This window comes from Equus asinus, chromosome 28 (assembly GCF_041296235.1).
Source record: "Equus asinus isolate D_3611 breed Donkey chromosome 28, EquAss-T2T_v2, whole genome shotgun sequence".
Taxonomy (NCBI): domain Eukaryota; kingdom Metazoa; phylum Chordata; class Mammalia; order Perissodactyla; family Equidae; genus Equus; species Equus asinus.
Window position 1 is genome coordinate 27,917,943 of NC_091817.1, and position 18,380 is coordinate 27,936,322.

The following is an 18,380-nucleotide window of genomic DNA, read 5'->3' on the forward strand; positions in this document are numbered from 1 at the left end:
TGTTGATTATATGTTAAATGTTTGTACCTATTATTTCATTTATGGAAGCATGCAGCTTTAGCAATCTCTTCTCTCCATCTCCACTGCCACCCTCTTAGACCAGGCTACCATTATCTATTGCAATTACAGCCTTCTAAATACTCATCCTGCATTAATGATGTGTGTGTCTGTAGATTTTATTCAAATAAAAACTCTTTTTGTCCAATCTCATTCTTGCTTATTACATTCTTATTATTACACTTGCTCATTATACTTATTATGGCCAGCCAAGATGTCTTCAATTCTTCAAACAAACCAAGGTCTTTCTGCCTTCAGGGTCCTTCCACAAGCTTATTCTGTGGGCGAGAAGGCTCTTGCTTCTACTTCTGGTACGCTTAGCCCTTTCTCATTTTTTTTTCAGTTTCAGCTTAAATGATACTCATTTAAAAATAATTTCTCTGAAAACACTATGTAAAGTAGATCTCTACTTTTTCTTTGTTCCCCTCTGTCTAGTTGCATTAATGTTCTCTTCAACCCAGTTTTCAAAATTTAAATTCTATTATTTATTCATTCTGCTTTTATTTTTTGATAATCCCTCTTCATCATTAAGTTCCATTAGAGAAAACACTTTTTCATCCTTTTCACATTGTTTCCCCAGGTCATATTACAATACTTCGCATCTTGTAGATGCATATAAATATTGTTCAATAAATAAATGAATGATTTTTCATTTGAAGAGGTTAGCTTGTGCACTGTGTGTCTATGAGTAAAATAGGTGTTTCCATGGTAATATGTGAGGAACTAATTATTGAAATATTTGCCACTGCTGAACGAAAGAGCTTAGAACCTTGATCCTAAGATTTTGTGAATAGCCATTACATGCCAAGCATTGGCTAGATACATATCTAGAAATATAGGTCACTCTTTTTTTTTTGGACCTGTGATACTCCTGGGATAAGCAAAAAAGTTGCTGCATTGGTCAGAGAAAGGATTAAAAGAGGTAAACCAAAATAAAGGTTTAAGCCAGACATAATTAACTTGATGCCAAATAGCACATCTCAACTTCTATAAATGGTGATGAAGCTTAAATTATACTACTCTAGATTTATTTGTGGTAACATAGGGGAAGCTCCTTCCTGAAGGAAAAAGAGCTGATGCAGTCTGTTGCCTAACTAATTCTCAAACAATAAACATCTCTGAGACTAAATAAGAGGACGTTGACTCACACCTAGAAATAGAATTATTTTCAGTTCAGTCTCTGAGTCAACAAACCATCTGGAGCAAATTACTCTAATTCTGTATGTATAGGAAGCAAGAACTTAGCATCTGAAATAATATCCTAGACAGACCCTATGCAGGAGATAAGATGTAGAACAGAGTTATGGAAGGCCTTCTGGCCAACACTGGTCACTGAAGTTCTCTATTTTTCTTTCATATTTGCTCCTGAGTGCGCTGTTATCAACCATAAGGAAGGAAGATTCTGGTTTCTCCACATCTGTTACCAGTTCCCTCACCGGTCCAGCCAGATTACCATTTTCTTCAGGCAGAACCTGGTTTATCCCCAGCTGACTCCTTTTCAGCACTTGATAGCTGTTTCCTGTCTCTGATGGAACATGTCCTACATTGCGAGGTCTTTCATTAAGATAGCTCCATTTCCCCTCGCCTCTTCAGCCTCCTTTCTGCCCAGGTGATTTGAAGTATTTTCTTGCAATTCTATCATTCTAATTTTATTATGTGTTTGCCAGAAAGAAAACTCTAGGAGGGAATAAGACTGATGTTTAGGGCATTGTTTGCCACTACATTCCCAGTATACCTAGCCAAGTCCTAGCACATAGTTTGAATTCTAGAAATATTTACTGACTGACCAAAAACTACCATCATATTAGACACATGAATTGTCAGTCCTATATTTTACTTTCTAATTTTGAAATCTTCAGCCCATACTCTCATTTCTGCCTTGGACATTAGAGAGGAGTAAGTGAAGATAATCTTTCTATTTATCCTGTTAAACTGAAGGCCATATAATCTGTAGATGACTCTGTCACGCCATTATTGAATTAGAGACTAAAGATATACATCATCTTACATCTTTTGACTTAAGATAAATTACCTATAACTATTTTGAATTTTTTTTAAAAGAAGTAACTAGCAATCAGAAAATACCATATTAACATTTAATTATGCTATGGAGGGATTATTTAGAAGCATTCTAATCAAAAGGGATTCGTGTTGATTATGTATAATATGGACCAGGAACTATTTCTGTCACAGGTGGTTGCTACTCTCATAAGGGAACAAATTCAAGAAAATGTCATCTTTCACTTCAGAATCATTAGAAGGTTGTAGGGGTAAGTGTGATTTCCAATTCTACTTTCAAAGTGAAGCTACGCCAATTTCACCACAGATGTGTTATGAACTGGACATAAATACCCAGAAAAGAGGAAGTGTCTTCCTTCTTTTTGATTCTTTGGTTAAATGAGTCCAATTTAGTGGAAAAGAGTCAAGCATGGCAGAATTCTCCATGATCATGTTGATATCGGTTTTCTTTTTGTTGATACCAGTTTTCATTGTGTTTTAAAAACCTCCTTACAGAAGCTCTCTCAGTGCAGAAGGTTTTTACAGACTGGGTTTTTTCAACGGCTTGCCCTTGATTATTGCTAATGATCTCAGCTGCACCATCTCTCAGGAAACCCATCCCTTTTGAGTTTGGCTTTAAATCCATACCTTCCAGGCAATCCAGACACTTCAAAGTCACCTGCACTCCTTTCTTTGGGGCTGTTGTAAAGCACACATTAATTGTTGAAAAATATTGAGATAACTATGAATTTAGTGCTAATTCAGTTTCTGACAATTGTTTTTCAAGAGTGTGTGATCACCTGATAATGAATATTCTAATTTCAAAGTGAGTCAGTGATGTGTGCAGTATTTTAAGAGATGATTGAAAGTGTATCTATGTTGAATTTATATAAGTAAACACTAGCGTGGATAACAAATATGAATTTTGGAAAACGTTAAATATAAAAATGAGATACTCGATGAGATACATATTAAAAGTGACCTAAGAATGATGTAATGAATCAAACATGAGTTCTGACTAGCACAAAGGATTGAAAGAATTCAGGAGTTGTTTGAACAACAGCATGTGCACAAACCAATCAGCCATATGTCCAAAAATTATGCTGAGTTGCTAAAGATCTGATCTCTTCATGTAAAAATAAACTCTAATGAACATGCCTAAATAGATTCGTTTGAGGATAAGATAGTGCAGTGGACACACACATAACATAAACACTTCTTCAGAGAATGAGTCATTGATTTTGGTTTGCAAAAATCATAAAACAAAGAATCAACTTATTTTTTTTATTTTGATCTTGCATAGGAAAGGTGATGAAACAAGGCATTTTTTCTGAGAATAAGAACTGCTGAGGAATCATTAAAAACTTTGAAACAGTCGAAATCCACAGGGTAAACCTCCAGATTCCTGGAGGTCCAAAGGCATGCACGTCAATATCGCGAGTGAAGCCAATGTGAAATTTTTGGAATATCAATGCCATTGACTCTCTGAACTTATGTGATGAGTTCTGCATGAACAATGGAGTTTTATTTAAATTCTAAAGCATTTGACAGATTCTGTCTGATCAAAAACATCTGGCTTCTAAGTCTGTGATTGGCTACATTACCCCAACAATGATCTGGCCCACACAACCATCTCCTTGAAACTGACTTGCATATATTTTGATTAAACTCTCTCTACCAAATCAATCCACCAACTTAGCTAAATAATATTTACTACTAAATATATGTATATTTATATACACTCCATACTTAAAAGATCATAAATGAAAATGCTCAAAAGATATGATTGATAGAGAGCAACTCCACATGAGGCAGTTAAGAAACATTTAAACTGTTAGAATATTTTTTTAAAAAAGGAATGTATCACTACTAAAGGCGAATTTTTTTTATAACAACATTTGTGATGTCTAAGTGTTTGAAATTAATCAGTTTTATTATTAGGATTTTAGCTTTACTCTGTATGTGTGTGTCTTAATTTGGTAGATAGAAACAATGCTAATCCTTCAGCTATATGAGTGTGTCTAGGGGAAAATGTCCACTGTTTCGTAGGAGGGTAACACATTGATCTTTTTTTAATAATTAAATAAAAGTGTAGAGCTACAGTTCTAGTCCTTTCTTTAGGTGGAAAAACCTGACTCTTGTCAGGTAAGCCGCTTGGCAAATAGTAAGTTTAATTCCTAACACCCACATGAGGCCCAAGAATAGTTGGATTAACAACTCCAGTGTCATGCTGTCAGCTGCTGTTTATTTAAATTAAAATGTCACCATCCAGAAATAAATTAGGAAGTTGAAAACCGATAAATTTCTTAAACATACAGTACTTTGGCACCTTGTTAAAATAAATCTATTACATTTGTGTTTTTTAGAACTTTACATAGACTATTTCCATTTTGACATTCAGAGTATAGCAAGTTTTGTTTTGTTTTCGTTCTTCCTTTTAACTCCCTCCCTCCCATCCCCGCTCTTCCCCTTCTTTTTTTCCTTCCCCTTCATTCCTCTTTCTCTCTCTCTCTCTTTTTCTGTCTGAATTCACTCTCTCTCTCTTTATGCTACATGAGACAGGTAAAAAAAAAAAGAAAGGGTTCCATTAATACACAACTATCAGATGCTTCACGTGCATGTCTAAAACATCCTGTTCATATCTAAATGTATTTACAGTTTTACAGGTTTCAAAATTCACTTCCTACATCTGGTCTTCCTGGGTTCCACTATTATGTGTTATTCCTATGTTTGATATGAAACAAACATGCCCTCCCCATGAGCTTTTCCCTTGCTTCCTATCAATTGAAGGTCAAAATTTTGGCCCCGTCACTCTAGGACCTCCCCTGCTATCTTCCATATCCCGAGATATTTTAAGATAGCTATTTGGCTCTGGATTCACAGCACAGCAGGTTGTTCCACTTCAGGAGCCAATTTGGTCATAAGTAGGAAGAGAAATAACATCTCATAAAGAAAAGTACTCCCTCTCTGTTCCCATTTGGATGTTTCTTGCCTGTGACTTTGCAGATCAGAAATGATGCAAATGCACACTCTAATGCAGGTTAATCAAATATGAGACAGTTGTATACAAACATATTCAGCATTAGCAACATGGAGATATTTACTTGGCCGGGTTTTCCATTTTCACATAAAAATGCCTCATATTCGGATGCGAATTCAGGGGCGTTGTCATTGACATCCAGCACTTTAATAGCAACAGGCACTCGTGATATCTGACTGTGGTTCCCTATGGGAAGGAAAAAATAACATCAGCATTGAGGGTATTTCATTTTAACGTGCAACGTAACTTTCTTCTTGAAAGCATGTGTGTCTGTTTCAACTTCCCTTAATTAGGGTGTTTTCAACATGGTGCTTATGGATTCTGACCACTCAATAAGGAAAAACAGCAAGTGATTGACTGCTTAAAAAAAGTATAAATTATTATTCCAAACATCATTTGCTGGAGCACAGCTTGATAAAAACCATCTCTGAATAATCAAAAGAGCTTTTCTCGATGAAGAAAGCTTTATTTTACAGATAAAGTCTATTACACAAAACAAAAAATGCTGTATGCACCAAAGACTTATCTCTTTGTTTATCTTGGGTAGAATACAACCCATTTTTGTGCTATTACTTGTTTGACTGGCTATATATTAAAGATGAACACCAAAAACTCAGCAAAGGCCAGAACCAAATCAATTGTTCAGAGGGTGTCCTTAACAATGATGAAAGGGATAATCTTAAAGAGAGGGAATCAGGCATTTTATGAATTTTATTTATTAAAAATTGACTTTGGGATCGTTTTGGATAAGCTAAACCCAAGTCATTTTAATATTGTCATTTTCATAAAGATTTTCATCAGTGTAAACAGATAGTAATCTTCTAATCTTTCCAGGTCAATTCCAATACCAGAGAACTTAATACATAATCCTTAATCCTTAAGTCCTTAAATTTAAAAAGTTATACACATACACAAACACACACACACACACGCATGCACAGAATCTGGTCCATTAATACATTGCTGACTTGACTCGTGATGATTTTTCATTTGTAACAAATGCAATACAGTTTGACTCTGACGGTATGTAATAATCTTTTGATCTCTTGTAAATTACACAGAATGCATTGGAGATGGCCAACTATTTATTTGTGTTTCTGTGGCACTGAATATTTATAAGCAAGCCAAGAGGAGAAAAGTGTTTGACTTTTGAATATGAAGAAATAGACATGGATGTGATACATCAAACTTTTCTTTTTGACAATTGATTAACTTCAGATCCTAAAACCTTTAAATACTCATTTTTTGTGTGTTAAAAACGAAAATATTTCTAAAGCACATAGTAAATAATCATAGCCATGTTACAAATTTATAGTTGGTTAACCCTACTTACAATGCTGCAAGATTTGGATTTCGTTAACTACCAGGGCTACTCTCCCATATTCTAATTTGATTAACTAAGGAGGGATGAATAATATCATGTGGAGTTCCAATCACCTCAATAGTGGAACATAACCTCACTTCCCAAAAATCAAGCCAATGGCCTCACATGTGTCACCTGATTTATACTTTTCTTAACATCTGTCTAATGAATAATTAATTCTTCATTAAGAGAGGAAGCATGTATCTCTCTAACTTCAACGGAAGGGAAAACTTAAAAAAAAGTATAAAATATGACTCTAAGATAAAGACCTTACATTTTATGCTTTATCTATTGGAATAGGTAGATAAATAAGGTATAAGGTATTTGAAATATGGTGTGATTGTATCCTTAATGATTTATATCTCTTTTCCAGCCTGAGCAGGAGCTGAATAGCAGCTGCTAGAGAGTAAAGGGAATATAGTGTTTGCAGTAAACAAACAATGTTGGGAGCCATATCTTTGCCATCTACTTCCTACATGATCCTGAGCAAATTATTTAACCTCATTTTATTCCAGAGGAAACTGAAACTCAAGATCTTAACACTTTATTTATAGAATTGTTATAAATATTACATGAGAAAAAATTTAAAGTGCTCAGATCATATTGAGCACATAGTCAAGGGCATTTTAGCCTTTGCCTTTTGTAACTAGCAACATCCTTGGCGCCATGCATAATGAGTGTTTTCTGTATAGAGTGTGAGATAATTCACATAATATCTCATTAAATCCTCCCTAAAGAGCTATGAGGTAGGTAATGTAATTTTCATATTTTAGAGGTGATGACTGACATTCAAAGAATTACATGTCTTTACGAAGATTACACAGTTAAAAATTAACTCCAAGATGTAGTTTTTGCCTTCCAAACACGAGCAATCTTTAAGGTGTAATTTTGATGAAGTCCAAAACAAAATATATTTTTTTTATTTGTTTGTAAAGTAACTAATCACTATTACTTCCTCAAGAATGCTTATACACTTGTTCTAAATATTTATCTCAAGTTTGACCACTATTTGAAGTTTGAGTCTAAATATCAAATACCACGCTGGATATATTTAATGGGTGGAACTACCACTAATATTCTCAGAACTGCACTAATCATCTGCAACAATTTAAATTCCATATTTTTGCTCATGATACTACTTCACTCAAGCAGGGTTTAATTGATTAATTTTACTTTGTAATTCTCTGTATTTCAACTCTAAGAACTATTGATTAGATATTTATCTGTATAACATTCATTCTTTCCATTCCACATCCTAGACTAACTCTTGTGTGTGTAAATGATGACAAGAGCCTTCTAGTATATGTTTTTGTCTTCAGTCTCTAACCATTCAATTAATAAACAGCTGATGATCAACACAGACTTAATAAACTGTCTATACAGAATAGACAGTGAACATTAGATGATAGTCTTGGAAAACTGCAAGTGCAATGAAAGCTATCATACTACTTAACACGATTTTGCTGCTTGGGAAGTAAAGAAAATGCTGATCTTATTGAGTCAGATTCACTGACAATGGTTGATTGGGGCAAATCTACTAAATATGATATTCTTAGTCTTCCCTCTTTCTCATGTTGCATGTGAGCGCAAGCACACACACACACACACACAGACAAACACGCATATAAAGATTTTATTCTCACCATTTTGGCAAAAGGATAAGTATGCCAAGGCTCATGTTCTTAATTTTCTCTCTTCTCTTTTCTTAACCTCACGGTTGCTATAAATTGCAATTATCTCTCAGATCTAGATGGCCAGCGGGGAGTAAAATTCAAGCACAGAAGATGAAAAAGCTCCATGCGCTTCTTATTGGGATAACTTTTAACATTAAAGTAATATAACATTTTCTCACACTTAGTATCTGGAACAAGGTGGTATTTAACTATCCAGGGGCTCAGATCCTAAGAATAATACCACCTAAATTTTTGTTAGAAATTATGTGGGATTGGGAGCTAACACTTAACACTGTTAGAAGATCATGAATGACAGAGAATGTTCCCCAACTATGATATTTAATTTATCTCAGTACCTCTACAATTAAATAATTTGTTTTAAAATAATGGACAATGAGCTTTTTGTGAATGATTATATTTTCTTCTTTGGTTTGGCCTCTGGAAAACTCAGAACTAAATTTGGAGTCTACCTCTCATAGCTGTAATTAATCTCATGGTGTGAGATTTATATATTAGGTTTATCCCAAATCCAATATACCTCTTTACATTTATTAAACAACTGCCCAAATGTAATAAATTAGTCTTCTTATATATAGTTGGATACATTTATAGATGTTTCCTTTTAATTTAGTAGTTTGTTGTCTACCTTATTATAAAAGATTAAAGGAAATAAAACCTAAACTGTATACCCTGGCACTCAAAAATAATATGCCAGCGGAGTATGATGAGATGGTGAGAATTTCTGTAGCCTTAGTAGTTATGTAAACCATACTGGGAAGCTAACTCTAGCCAACAACACTATGGTCCCTCTTCTTTCTAACTGTTGAATGTCACTCTTTAGGATTCATCCCAAGCCACATTTCTTCCAAAAAGCCTTTTTAACACACAATTCAATTTTTTCCTTCTTTTAGGCTTGTAGCATGACAGCACAAAGAATTCTACGGAACCAATTCCGAGAAAAACTAGTAAAAGGAAAAATTATTTCTTAAAAAATTAAAGTCCTTGGAAAAGGTCCTAAGGATATACAGCAAATAAAGAAACATTTATCCAAGAAAATCTACTAAACCTTGGTAAGAGAGTCTGTGGTATTTGCACTAACAGCTGCTCATTCCCTCCAACTTCATAGCTCAGCAAGATGGGAAATCTACTCCAGACTAACACAACCAAGGACACAGGGCCCTCTCTCCCCCAAGAGAGAGAGGGCTGTCTACCCAGGAGGGGCAGGATGTTAGTATTTCTCATCCTACCCTGATACCTGTTGCTGAGGCTAAGGTTCTGGGCAATTACAGGTGGGGCTGCCACGTCCCTATTCATGGGACAGAAATTCTACCTTGGGCAAGATACTAGTGAGAATCATGAGAATCTAATCACCCTTGCTATGGCTCATAAGGAGGAAGTTTTATGCTGAGAGAGGTGAACCAAGAAGAATTGAGTTTACCACCTCCCCCCTCCTCAGAACACTCAACTCCTGAAGCGGAAGCGTCACGTAGTAAGAAGCTTCAGAGCCTTGGCTCAGAGGTGTTGCCTGGGTATGGGCAAGTGGGAGAGAGAAGCATAAAGCTGAGCCTGACGAATCTCTGATGAAGGGCCTGACTTCTGACTTCATTTGTAGAGGAATGTGGAGAAGTTCAAGTCCAATGATGATCTCAAAACAGTAGAGGTTATTGTGAAAGGCAAATGGGAAAACATTGGTAGATTTGGTAGATTCATTGGAGATTCAAGCTAAACTGTAGGCCAGCTGGTTGCCAGAGAGAATCAGACAGACTCAGCTGGGGTGAACCAAGGCATTCCTTGGTTATGGCTACATAACTCCAGTCTCTGCCTTGACCTTCACAGGGCTGTCTCCTCTTTCTACCACGTCGTCTACTCTTCCATCTCTTATAGGAATACTTGTTATTGGATTTAGGGCCTACTATAGTAATCTAGATGATTTATCTTAAGTTCTGTAACTTAATTGCATCTGCAAATACCCTTTTCCCAAATGTCATATTCACGGGTTCCTGGAGTTAGGACCTGGATATATCCTTTTGGAGGCCACCAGACAACTCACCACATTCCATTTTCCCATAAGATAAGACATTTGTAACTGAATAGAATTATACTTTCACAAACCTGCTCTTGTCCAAGAAAATAAAGACACGTGAATTTAATTCAGTCGTGCATGCTTCTTTGAAGTCATTCTCCAAAATATTGTAAGATATAAAATCAAGGAGATTAAATGACTCTTAACTCCCTCCTGAGAATTTTGATAATACCCTTTTGTAATTCATTCATTTATTCTTTCATCGTTATTCTCTTTAGTTGTTCAATAAATATTTACATTTGTCAGACTAGTTACTAAAACAAAGGTCATATAATCAAGGAATCCACAGTACTCTAGGAGATACATTATCAGAGTTTGTTCATATCCTCACCTATCCTATGTATTATTCCTTTACAAAATGCTGTGGAAGAATATAAGAAGGAGAAACATTTTCCTATAGTCACAGGAAAGATTTAAAAGAGGGATGCCCTTTGAATTAGCTTTAAATAATAAATAGAAGTATCCTAGGTAAAGAAAGCTGGACAGAGTCAGCCACATGTGAAAAGGCCTAGAGACCATGCCATCACTAAAAAAATAACTAGCTCCAATGGTGGGAGTGTCCAGAGAAGTAGCTGGTGGTAACATCAGGACAGAAAGTTGAGGCCAAATCAGGAATAATCTTCTGTTACATGCTAATGAGATTGGGCTATGTCATGTGTTCATTGATGAGCCATTGAAATATTTATGTGATTTACAATTCTAAAAGTTAGCAAAAAGCAGACTGGCAAGAAAAGTTATGGTTTGTTTTATTTTGTTTTCCTAAGTATGTGAAGGTCTCAGAAATTTACTATGATTATTTCTCGAAATTTCTAAAACAAGGAGAAAATCAATAAAATAAAACAAACAAGAAACTAGTGTCCCCTGTCCCCAAAATACCCCCAAACTGTGTGATTTATATTAGATGAACATGAACAATTGATTATTGCAACTAATCATAATTTTCAACACAATCGCCATACTTAAATGCTGAAGATTCACTTTATCTAAATTAATGAAATGATGGAAGTTCAAATTTTAAAGATATTATAGAGCAATAAAATTAATTAGATAAGCTTCTAAGGAAATTATTCATGTCCTTTGTGACTGGCCCCAAAATGATTGCCTTTCATCTGATACACAAACATTAAATACAAAGATATTATAATTAGAAACTTGATTAGCATTCATTAAAGATTAATTTTCTAAACACAAGAGATGCGACAAAGTGGTCTGGAAGGAAAAGTCCATTTCAATTGGCTACAAAAGTCAGATTGCTTTCACAGATGATGGCAGAAAAGGCTAAAATGGCATCTAGTATAAACAACTGCTTGACTTCTACCATTTGAATCATAGTGACATCCTGTCACCTCTCTGTCACATAGCCTCATGAATTGCCCATTAATTTTGCCCTTTTATAATCAAAGGTAATGGAATACCGCCAAGTCTTAAGTTACTTGGGAATTTGCTTCTAACTAGTTTCCATGAGCTGCCGTTTTTGCAGGCATCGATTGAAATAAACAGCCTCTCCTTTTCAGACTATGAGAGAAAAAATGATTTGACAAATTTAGATATACTGGTGGGGCTCAATAAATAATTCTTGAGCCTTCCACAAGTAGAAGGGTGGAAGCCATGAGCAGTAAATTATAGTCAACAGGGGAATGCAAAATAAGAGAATTTATAATTGAATAGGGGATGAGAGGAACAGTGGAAGTATATAAAATAGGAAGATGTGGACTGAATATACGATAGAAAAGATAGCAACTTTGGAAGTTTAAAATAAAACTGAAGGGAATTTGAAAGAAATCTTGGAAAATAACTTCAGTAGGGTTAAATTCAGTAGGGTTAAATCCACCTGTGGGGGATTTAGGCTCTCTAGTGACTAAAGATAAAAGTTTTTGAGATACATTTTGCCCATAAATGGTGTGATAATTTCTAAATCACAGTGATGCTTACCAGTCTATAGATTATCAGCAAAGGAACAAGTTAGAACATAATTAACCAATGGACACCAGTGGAGTAGAAATGCTACTGGGGATATTTTTGATAGGTTTTTCTCTTTATAGGATTAATTGTATGTGTTATCTTTTCACTATCACGGCAACTGTATTGATGCACTGATTCAGACAGTCTTTTGACCCCCCTCAAATACATACCAAGAAATATCTGTCTTCTAATGTGCACAGAAGGAGCAGTCGATCATCAGAATTTAATAATTTTTTTTTAAGGAAGATTAGCCCTGAGCTAACATCTGCTACCAATCCTCCTCTTTTTGCTGAGGAAGACTGGCCCTGAGCTAACATCCGTGCCCATTTTCCTCTACTTTATATGTGCAACACCTGCCACAGCATGGCCTGACAAGCGGTTCCACGTCTGCACCTGGGATCCACACTGGGGAACCCCTGGCCACAGAAGCAGAACGTGTGAACTTAACCGCTGCGCCTCCAAGGCTGGCCCCCAGAATTTAATATTCTTTTATTATAGAATTGTGAAAATTCCAGCAAGCCAGACTATAATAAGAAGTCACTCTATTTTACTCCTTAAAATCTCAGTCATATTTACAGAAGAGTTTAGAATTAAACTAGAACTGTAATCAGATGGAGATTTTAGTACCAAGTGAACAAAACTTGTAAGTCATAGCTTTTCTATCGACCAAGTAGTAGCTCTTTCAAGAAAGGCAGAAAAATGCTTTCTCTCACTGAGAAAGTTGTAGATTTAGATATATTTGAAAATTATGCTTAAATTCCCTGGAGGAAATAACTCTTAAATGGTGACTTTGGTTCAAGTTCCCACTGACCCCTGTCTGGTTTCCCTACCGACTGCTAAAAACCATGCCATCTGGCTACACCATTTTCAAATGCTCTCTAAATGGGGAGAAAATGTATAGGTTTCTTATCTAGTATATTCATCTTAAGTGAACCTGGAAACAGTGGAGTCCTGCAACAGCCACTTGGCAAGTCCTCCACTCTACCTTTTTCCTGCATATCTATCGTGAACCCTCAGTATTCATTCTCCAGCTCACAAGAATTGAGGTCCTGAAAACTAAGATAGGCACATTTATAGTTGTAAAATTTTGATCTTACGGGAAAAATTTCAGAGCCATTGAAGTGAGAACTGATTTCGTGAACACCCTAGATACTACATATTTTTTAAAATATAAAATGTTAACAGCCACATTCTAAATAAAGGGAACATTAATGACCATTTATAAATGAAAAGTTAGCACTACTGAGAATGGAACTATTACATTTTCCATTTTTCTATTGATATGTGTTATGCAATATTACCTACTTTTAATTCTTTACGCATGCTTGCAAATTTGTTTTCCTCTGTTGTCTATGTTCTTTTCTGTTTTGTTTTGTGGTTGTGTATATGCGTGTATGCATAACATGGTTTTTATTTGTTTGCTTTGTTTTGTTTTGTTTTAGGTCTGCCTCTCTGCTCTACTGTGCATTGCTTTTGCTGAAACTGCCACTCAAAAATATTAGCTCTCTCTTTTAACAGCCCTAAGTACATACCTTCTTTTACCTTCTTTATATCTTCTTATACATCACATCTTTCTCTGTACTACAAGAGGTAAGGAAATAAAATTCTATAATGAGTTTATTATTCCTTATATCTCCTTTGTAATCTAAGTCTTCTTTGCAAAGGTCCCTAATTCTACTCTGCCAACAAAATTGCATTATGCTTCCACTTAAATCCTTAGTGGTTTTTTTTCTCCCCCTAATTATTTCAAATAAGATTGACTCAAGAGTATTGGAACTGAATTTCTTGAGATTACTTTTACAATACAGTTCAATTTAAACCCTCTCTCTATATTAGAATCTTAATTAGAAAGCGTCACATTTTCAAAGGGATTAATGTATAGATTTATCTAATAATCAGTTTAAATGCACATGCTATACCTTTTTTACAATAACAATCCTGTCCCCGATACATATATACACACACAAACACACACACACTTTATTAGGGAAACAACTAATACTGTAAACTACTCAGCACGTATTGCATGACCTGTTATATACTATCTCTTTGGGGTTTGTTGGGTTACTGTGAAGGTACTTTTTCTCAAATGGCAATGCAATTTCAGTTTACATAAGAACTGAAATCAAACTAAATGAGTTACACATCATAGGATGTAATAAAGTATCAATTCTTGAACATCCAATGAATCTAAAAAAGGGTATCATATGGACTCTAGTCAGCTTGCCCATATTTCATTCAACGCCAGGAGTAATAAAACTAAAATAAGAATCCAGGGTAGTCTGACCAACAAGTCAAGAAACAAACAAAACTGATTTTTCCCCACAGGCTCTCTTTGCATAGTACTTGTAAAATATAATCTTAAAATATCATAATAATTTTAATATGGATCACTTCCATATTGCAAACAATGAAATACCGTAATAAACAATACCAAAAGAGAGTTTTGATGATTCCACTAACATAAAATTTTCTATTAGTGAATTTATAAACAGTCATATATTTCGTTAATTCCTGGCATGACTCCTTTAAAGTTTTTGTTTGGGGTCAATTTTTGTAGTTGAAGTAAGCCATGCAAACAATAAAGTGTGTATATCTTAAGATTTTATTCCAGTGGATTTTTAAAAATGACCATACCATGTAACCACTACTGAGACCAAGACATGTAGCATAACCAGTATCCCAAAAGCCTCTCAGGTACCCCTTCTCAGTCATCACGCCTCGTGGGGTAACCTCTACCCGATTTCTTAACACTGTTTTAGGTTTGCTTTCTTTAAAACTTTATAAAAATTTATTAATGTAGTGTACACACTTTTATATCTGCCTTCTTTAGCTCAATATAATATTGGTAAATTAATTCATACAGTTGCATGCAGGTGCAGCTCATTCTTTCCCATTGTTTGGAAAGTAATTCCATTGTATAAGTATAACACAACTTATTTATTCTTTCACTGGTGGACGTTGGATTGTTTCAGTTTCATGCTATTTGAAAAGTGCTACTATAAATACCTTGTGGATGTCTTTTGGTTGCACAAATATATGTATTTTGGTATGTTACATACTTAGGAATAGAGTGAAAGATTATAGGATATGTATCCATACAGCTTTCGAGTATGCTTCCAAATATTTTTCTAATGTGGATGTACCAATTTACCTTCTGACCAGCAATGTATAAAAAGTTCAAGTCACTGCATGTCTCCAACAAAACTTGGTAAGGCCAGTTACTTATTATTCATTTTTAATTTTAGCCATTGTAAAGGAGTATAGTTGTATTTCAGTTAGATCTTCATTTGCAATATCCCAATGATTTGATGCTAAGGACTTATTATGCTTATGAGCCACTTGGATATCTTCTTTTGTGAAGTACCTGTTCAAGTTTTCACAACTTTTAAATTGGGTTGTCAATGTTTTCCTAATTGATATGTATATTATTGATTATGGATATAGGTCCTGGGCTAGACATGGGTATTGCAATACCTTCCCCCATTTGTGGCTTGAGTTTTTCACTCTCTTAATAGTATCTTTTGATGAACACAAATTTGTATTTAATGAAGTTGAATTCATCAGTTTTGCTCTTAATAACTTCAGTGCTTTTTTGCATCTTATTCATTATTTGCCTAAACCAGAACTTGATAATTTTATCTTTTAGAAGGTAATTACTTTGTCACATTTCCTTCTTTGATCTATCTGAAGATTACGAATATTGATGGTCTGAATTAGAGGTCAAAGTTCAGTTTTTTCCACTCGTGGATATCCAATTCACAATCAACATTATTTCAAAATCCATCTATGGTATATTTATCATAAATCAGTTGAGCATTTTTGTAGAGGTCTTTTAATTTTCTGTTCCATTGGTCTACTTTTCTGTCTTCATGATCTTATAATCCTCTCTTAATAGATCTGTATTTACAATAAATTTTGGTATATTGCTATTATCAGTACGAAAAGATCAGCATTTTGTTGTTTTTCAATATTTTCTTCATTATCTTTCCCTTTAAGTTTCTATACCCATTTTAGTATTATTTGCCAAATTGTGTGTTTCCACATGCACACACACACACTCACACACACACGACTGTTGGAATTCTGATTGATACTGCATAGAATCTACAGATAAATTTAAAGAGAACTGACATCTTTTACATTTGGATCTCCAAAATATGAACTTTTGTACATCCTTCCTTTATTTTCATCTTCTTTAATTTCTCAGTAATGTTTTATAGTTTTCCGTTTAGTCTTGCATATCATTCATTAGATTTTGTTACTATTTAGTTAAAATCTTTTTTTATGAGTATGTATTATATTTTCTGAGCGTTGCTAGAAAATAAAAATCTAATTATTTTATAGTAACTCTTAATCAAGCAAACTTCGCTTATTATTTAAAACAGTTTAACTGTAGATTTTTTTCATTTCTATTTACTGAGTCATGTTGTCTGTGAATGAACAGTCACAACTTTATTTCTCTCTTTCCAATATTTATGCTTTTCTTTCTTTCTTGTATCTTATTGTACTGGCTTGAAACTCCAATATAATTGAATAAAAGTAGCAATGGTACACAACTTTATCTCATTTCCAATCTCAGGGAGAAAGCTTTCAATATTTTACCATTAGGTCTGTTACTTGCTATGTTTTTTTTGTAGCTACCCTTTATCAGATTAAGTTCTCTTCTATTTCTAGTGTGCAAAGAGCTTTTGTCATGAACAAGAGATGAATATATAGCATTTTCTTTAGCTATTGAGATTTAGCATTTTTTTCTCTCAATATCTTAATTTATATTAATATATCTTCAAATATTATAATCTAGCCTTGTATTCCCTTGGTGTAACATTATATTTTATATTAGTGGTTTTGATTTGTTAATACGTTACCTAGGATTTTGTTTATGAGAAGCAGGCTGTTAAATCTCCTTTCTTGTAATATTCTTGTCAGGTCTGAGCATTAAGATTACTCCGGTTTTATGACATGAGGTGGAAAAGGCTCCCTCCTTTACTTTTCTCTGATAAAGTTTGTGTCAGGTTCATTTGAGCATGACGATTTATGTATTAAGAGTTAGTAATTATGGATGCAATTTAGTCAATAGAGAGAGCGATAGACATATTTATCTCTTTTTCTGACTTATGCCAGGTTGCAAACGCTGCATTTTCAACTTATTAACGAATTTCATGTGTATTTTAAATCTTATTGCATAAATATTTCATAATGTCCAATTATTATAGTTTTAATGTCTAAGAATCTGTAATGATGTCCCCTTCTTCATTTCTGCTATTGGTAACTTGGACCTTTTCTATTTTTCCTTGCAAGATTTTTTCAACTTTAGTCTTGTTGCAAATGAACAGCTTCTAGTTTTGTTGAATTTCACTACTTTACGTTTGTTTTCAATTTCATTATATTCTATCCTATATTTATTTTCGTCTTTCTACTAGTTTTTAATTTTCGGTTCACTTTCAGCCTCTTTGAAGTGGCAACTTAGATAATTCATTTTTAGCATTTCTTCTTTACTAATATAGACATTTAAGGCAAATTTCCCTCTAGGCACTGAATTAGCTGTGTGCCACAAGTTTTGTCATGTTGTTATTTTGTTATTATTTTTTAAATGTTCTAATTCCCTTTGTGATTTTATTCTGTTTTCCATGGATTATTTAGAAGTGTGTGGCTTAATTTCCAATACTTGGGGATAATTTTAGTTATTTTTTAAATTTATTTCTAGTTTAATTCCACTGTGTTAAGAAAGCATACTTTGCATGTGTTGAGACTTGCTTTATGGCCCAGTTTTGGGCCATTTTGGGTAAATGTTTTCAAGTGTGTTTGACAAGAATGATTTTCCTGTAATTTTTGCGTGCAATGTTTTATACATTTCACCTAGATAAGTTTGCTAATCATGATAATCAAGCACTCTCTATCCTTACAATTTTTTGTTTGTCTACTTGTTTAATTAGTAGAGAGCTGTGGGTTAAAACCTTCATCTATACCTGTTGATTTGTCTATTTCTCCCCTTGCTTCTGTCAGTTTTTTACTTTCTATAATTGGCAAACATATTATTAGGTACATACAAATTTAGGATTTTTAAATCTTCCTGTGGAATTTAATCACTTACCATTATGACAATTTTCTCTTAGTTTTTGATAATATTTCTTTCCCCTTAGTCTATAGCTGAACTACTTTGCTTTGATTTGAATTTGCATGAAATATCTTTTTTTCAATCTT

General features: G+C 34.2%; 1 protein-coding gene across 3 annotated transcripts in view; it reads right to left on the reverse strand.

Annotated features, from left to right (window-relative positions):
* The window catches only part of CDH8 (cadherin 8), a 335,942-nt gene that overhangs the window by 64,771 nt on the left and 252,791 nt on the right, over positions 1–18,380 (reverse strand). For all 3 annotated transcript variants that reach the window (XM_070500608.1, XM_014834173.3, XM_070500607.1), the window contains one exon: positions 5,160–5,281. In XM_070500608.1, coding sequence (XP_070356709.1) covers positions 5,160–5,281 — 122 coding nt within the window. The remainder of the gene's footprint in view (positions 1–5,159; positions 5,282–18,380) is intronic.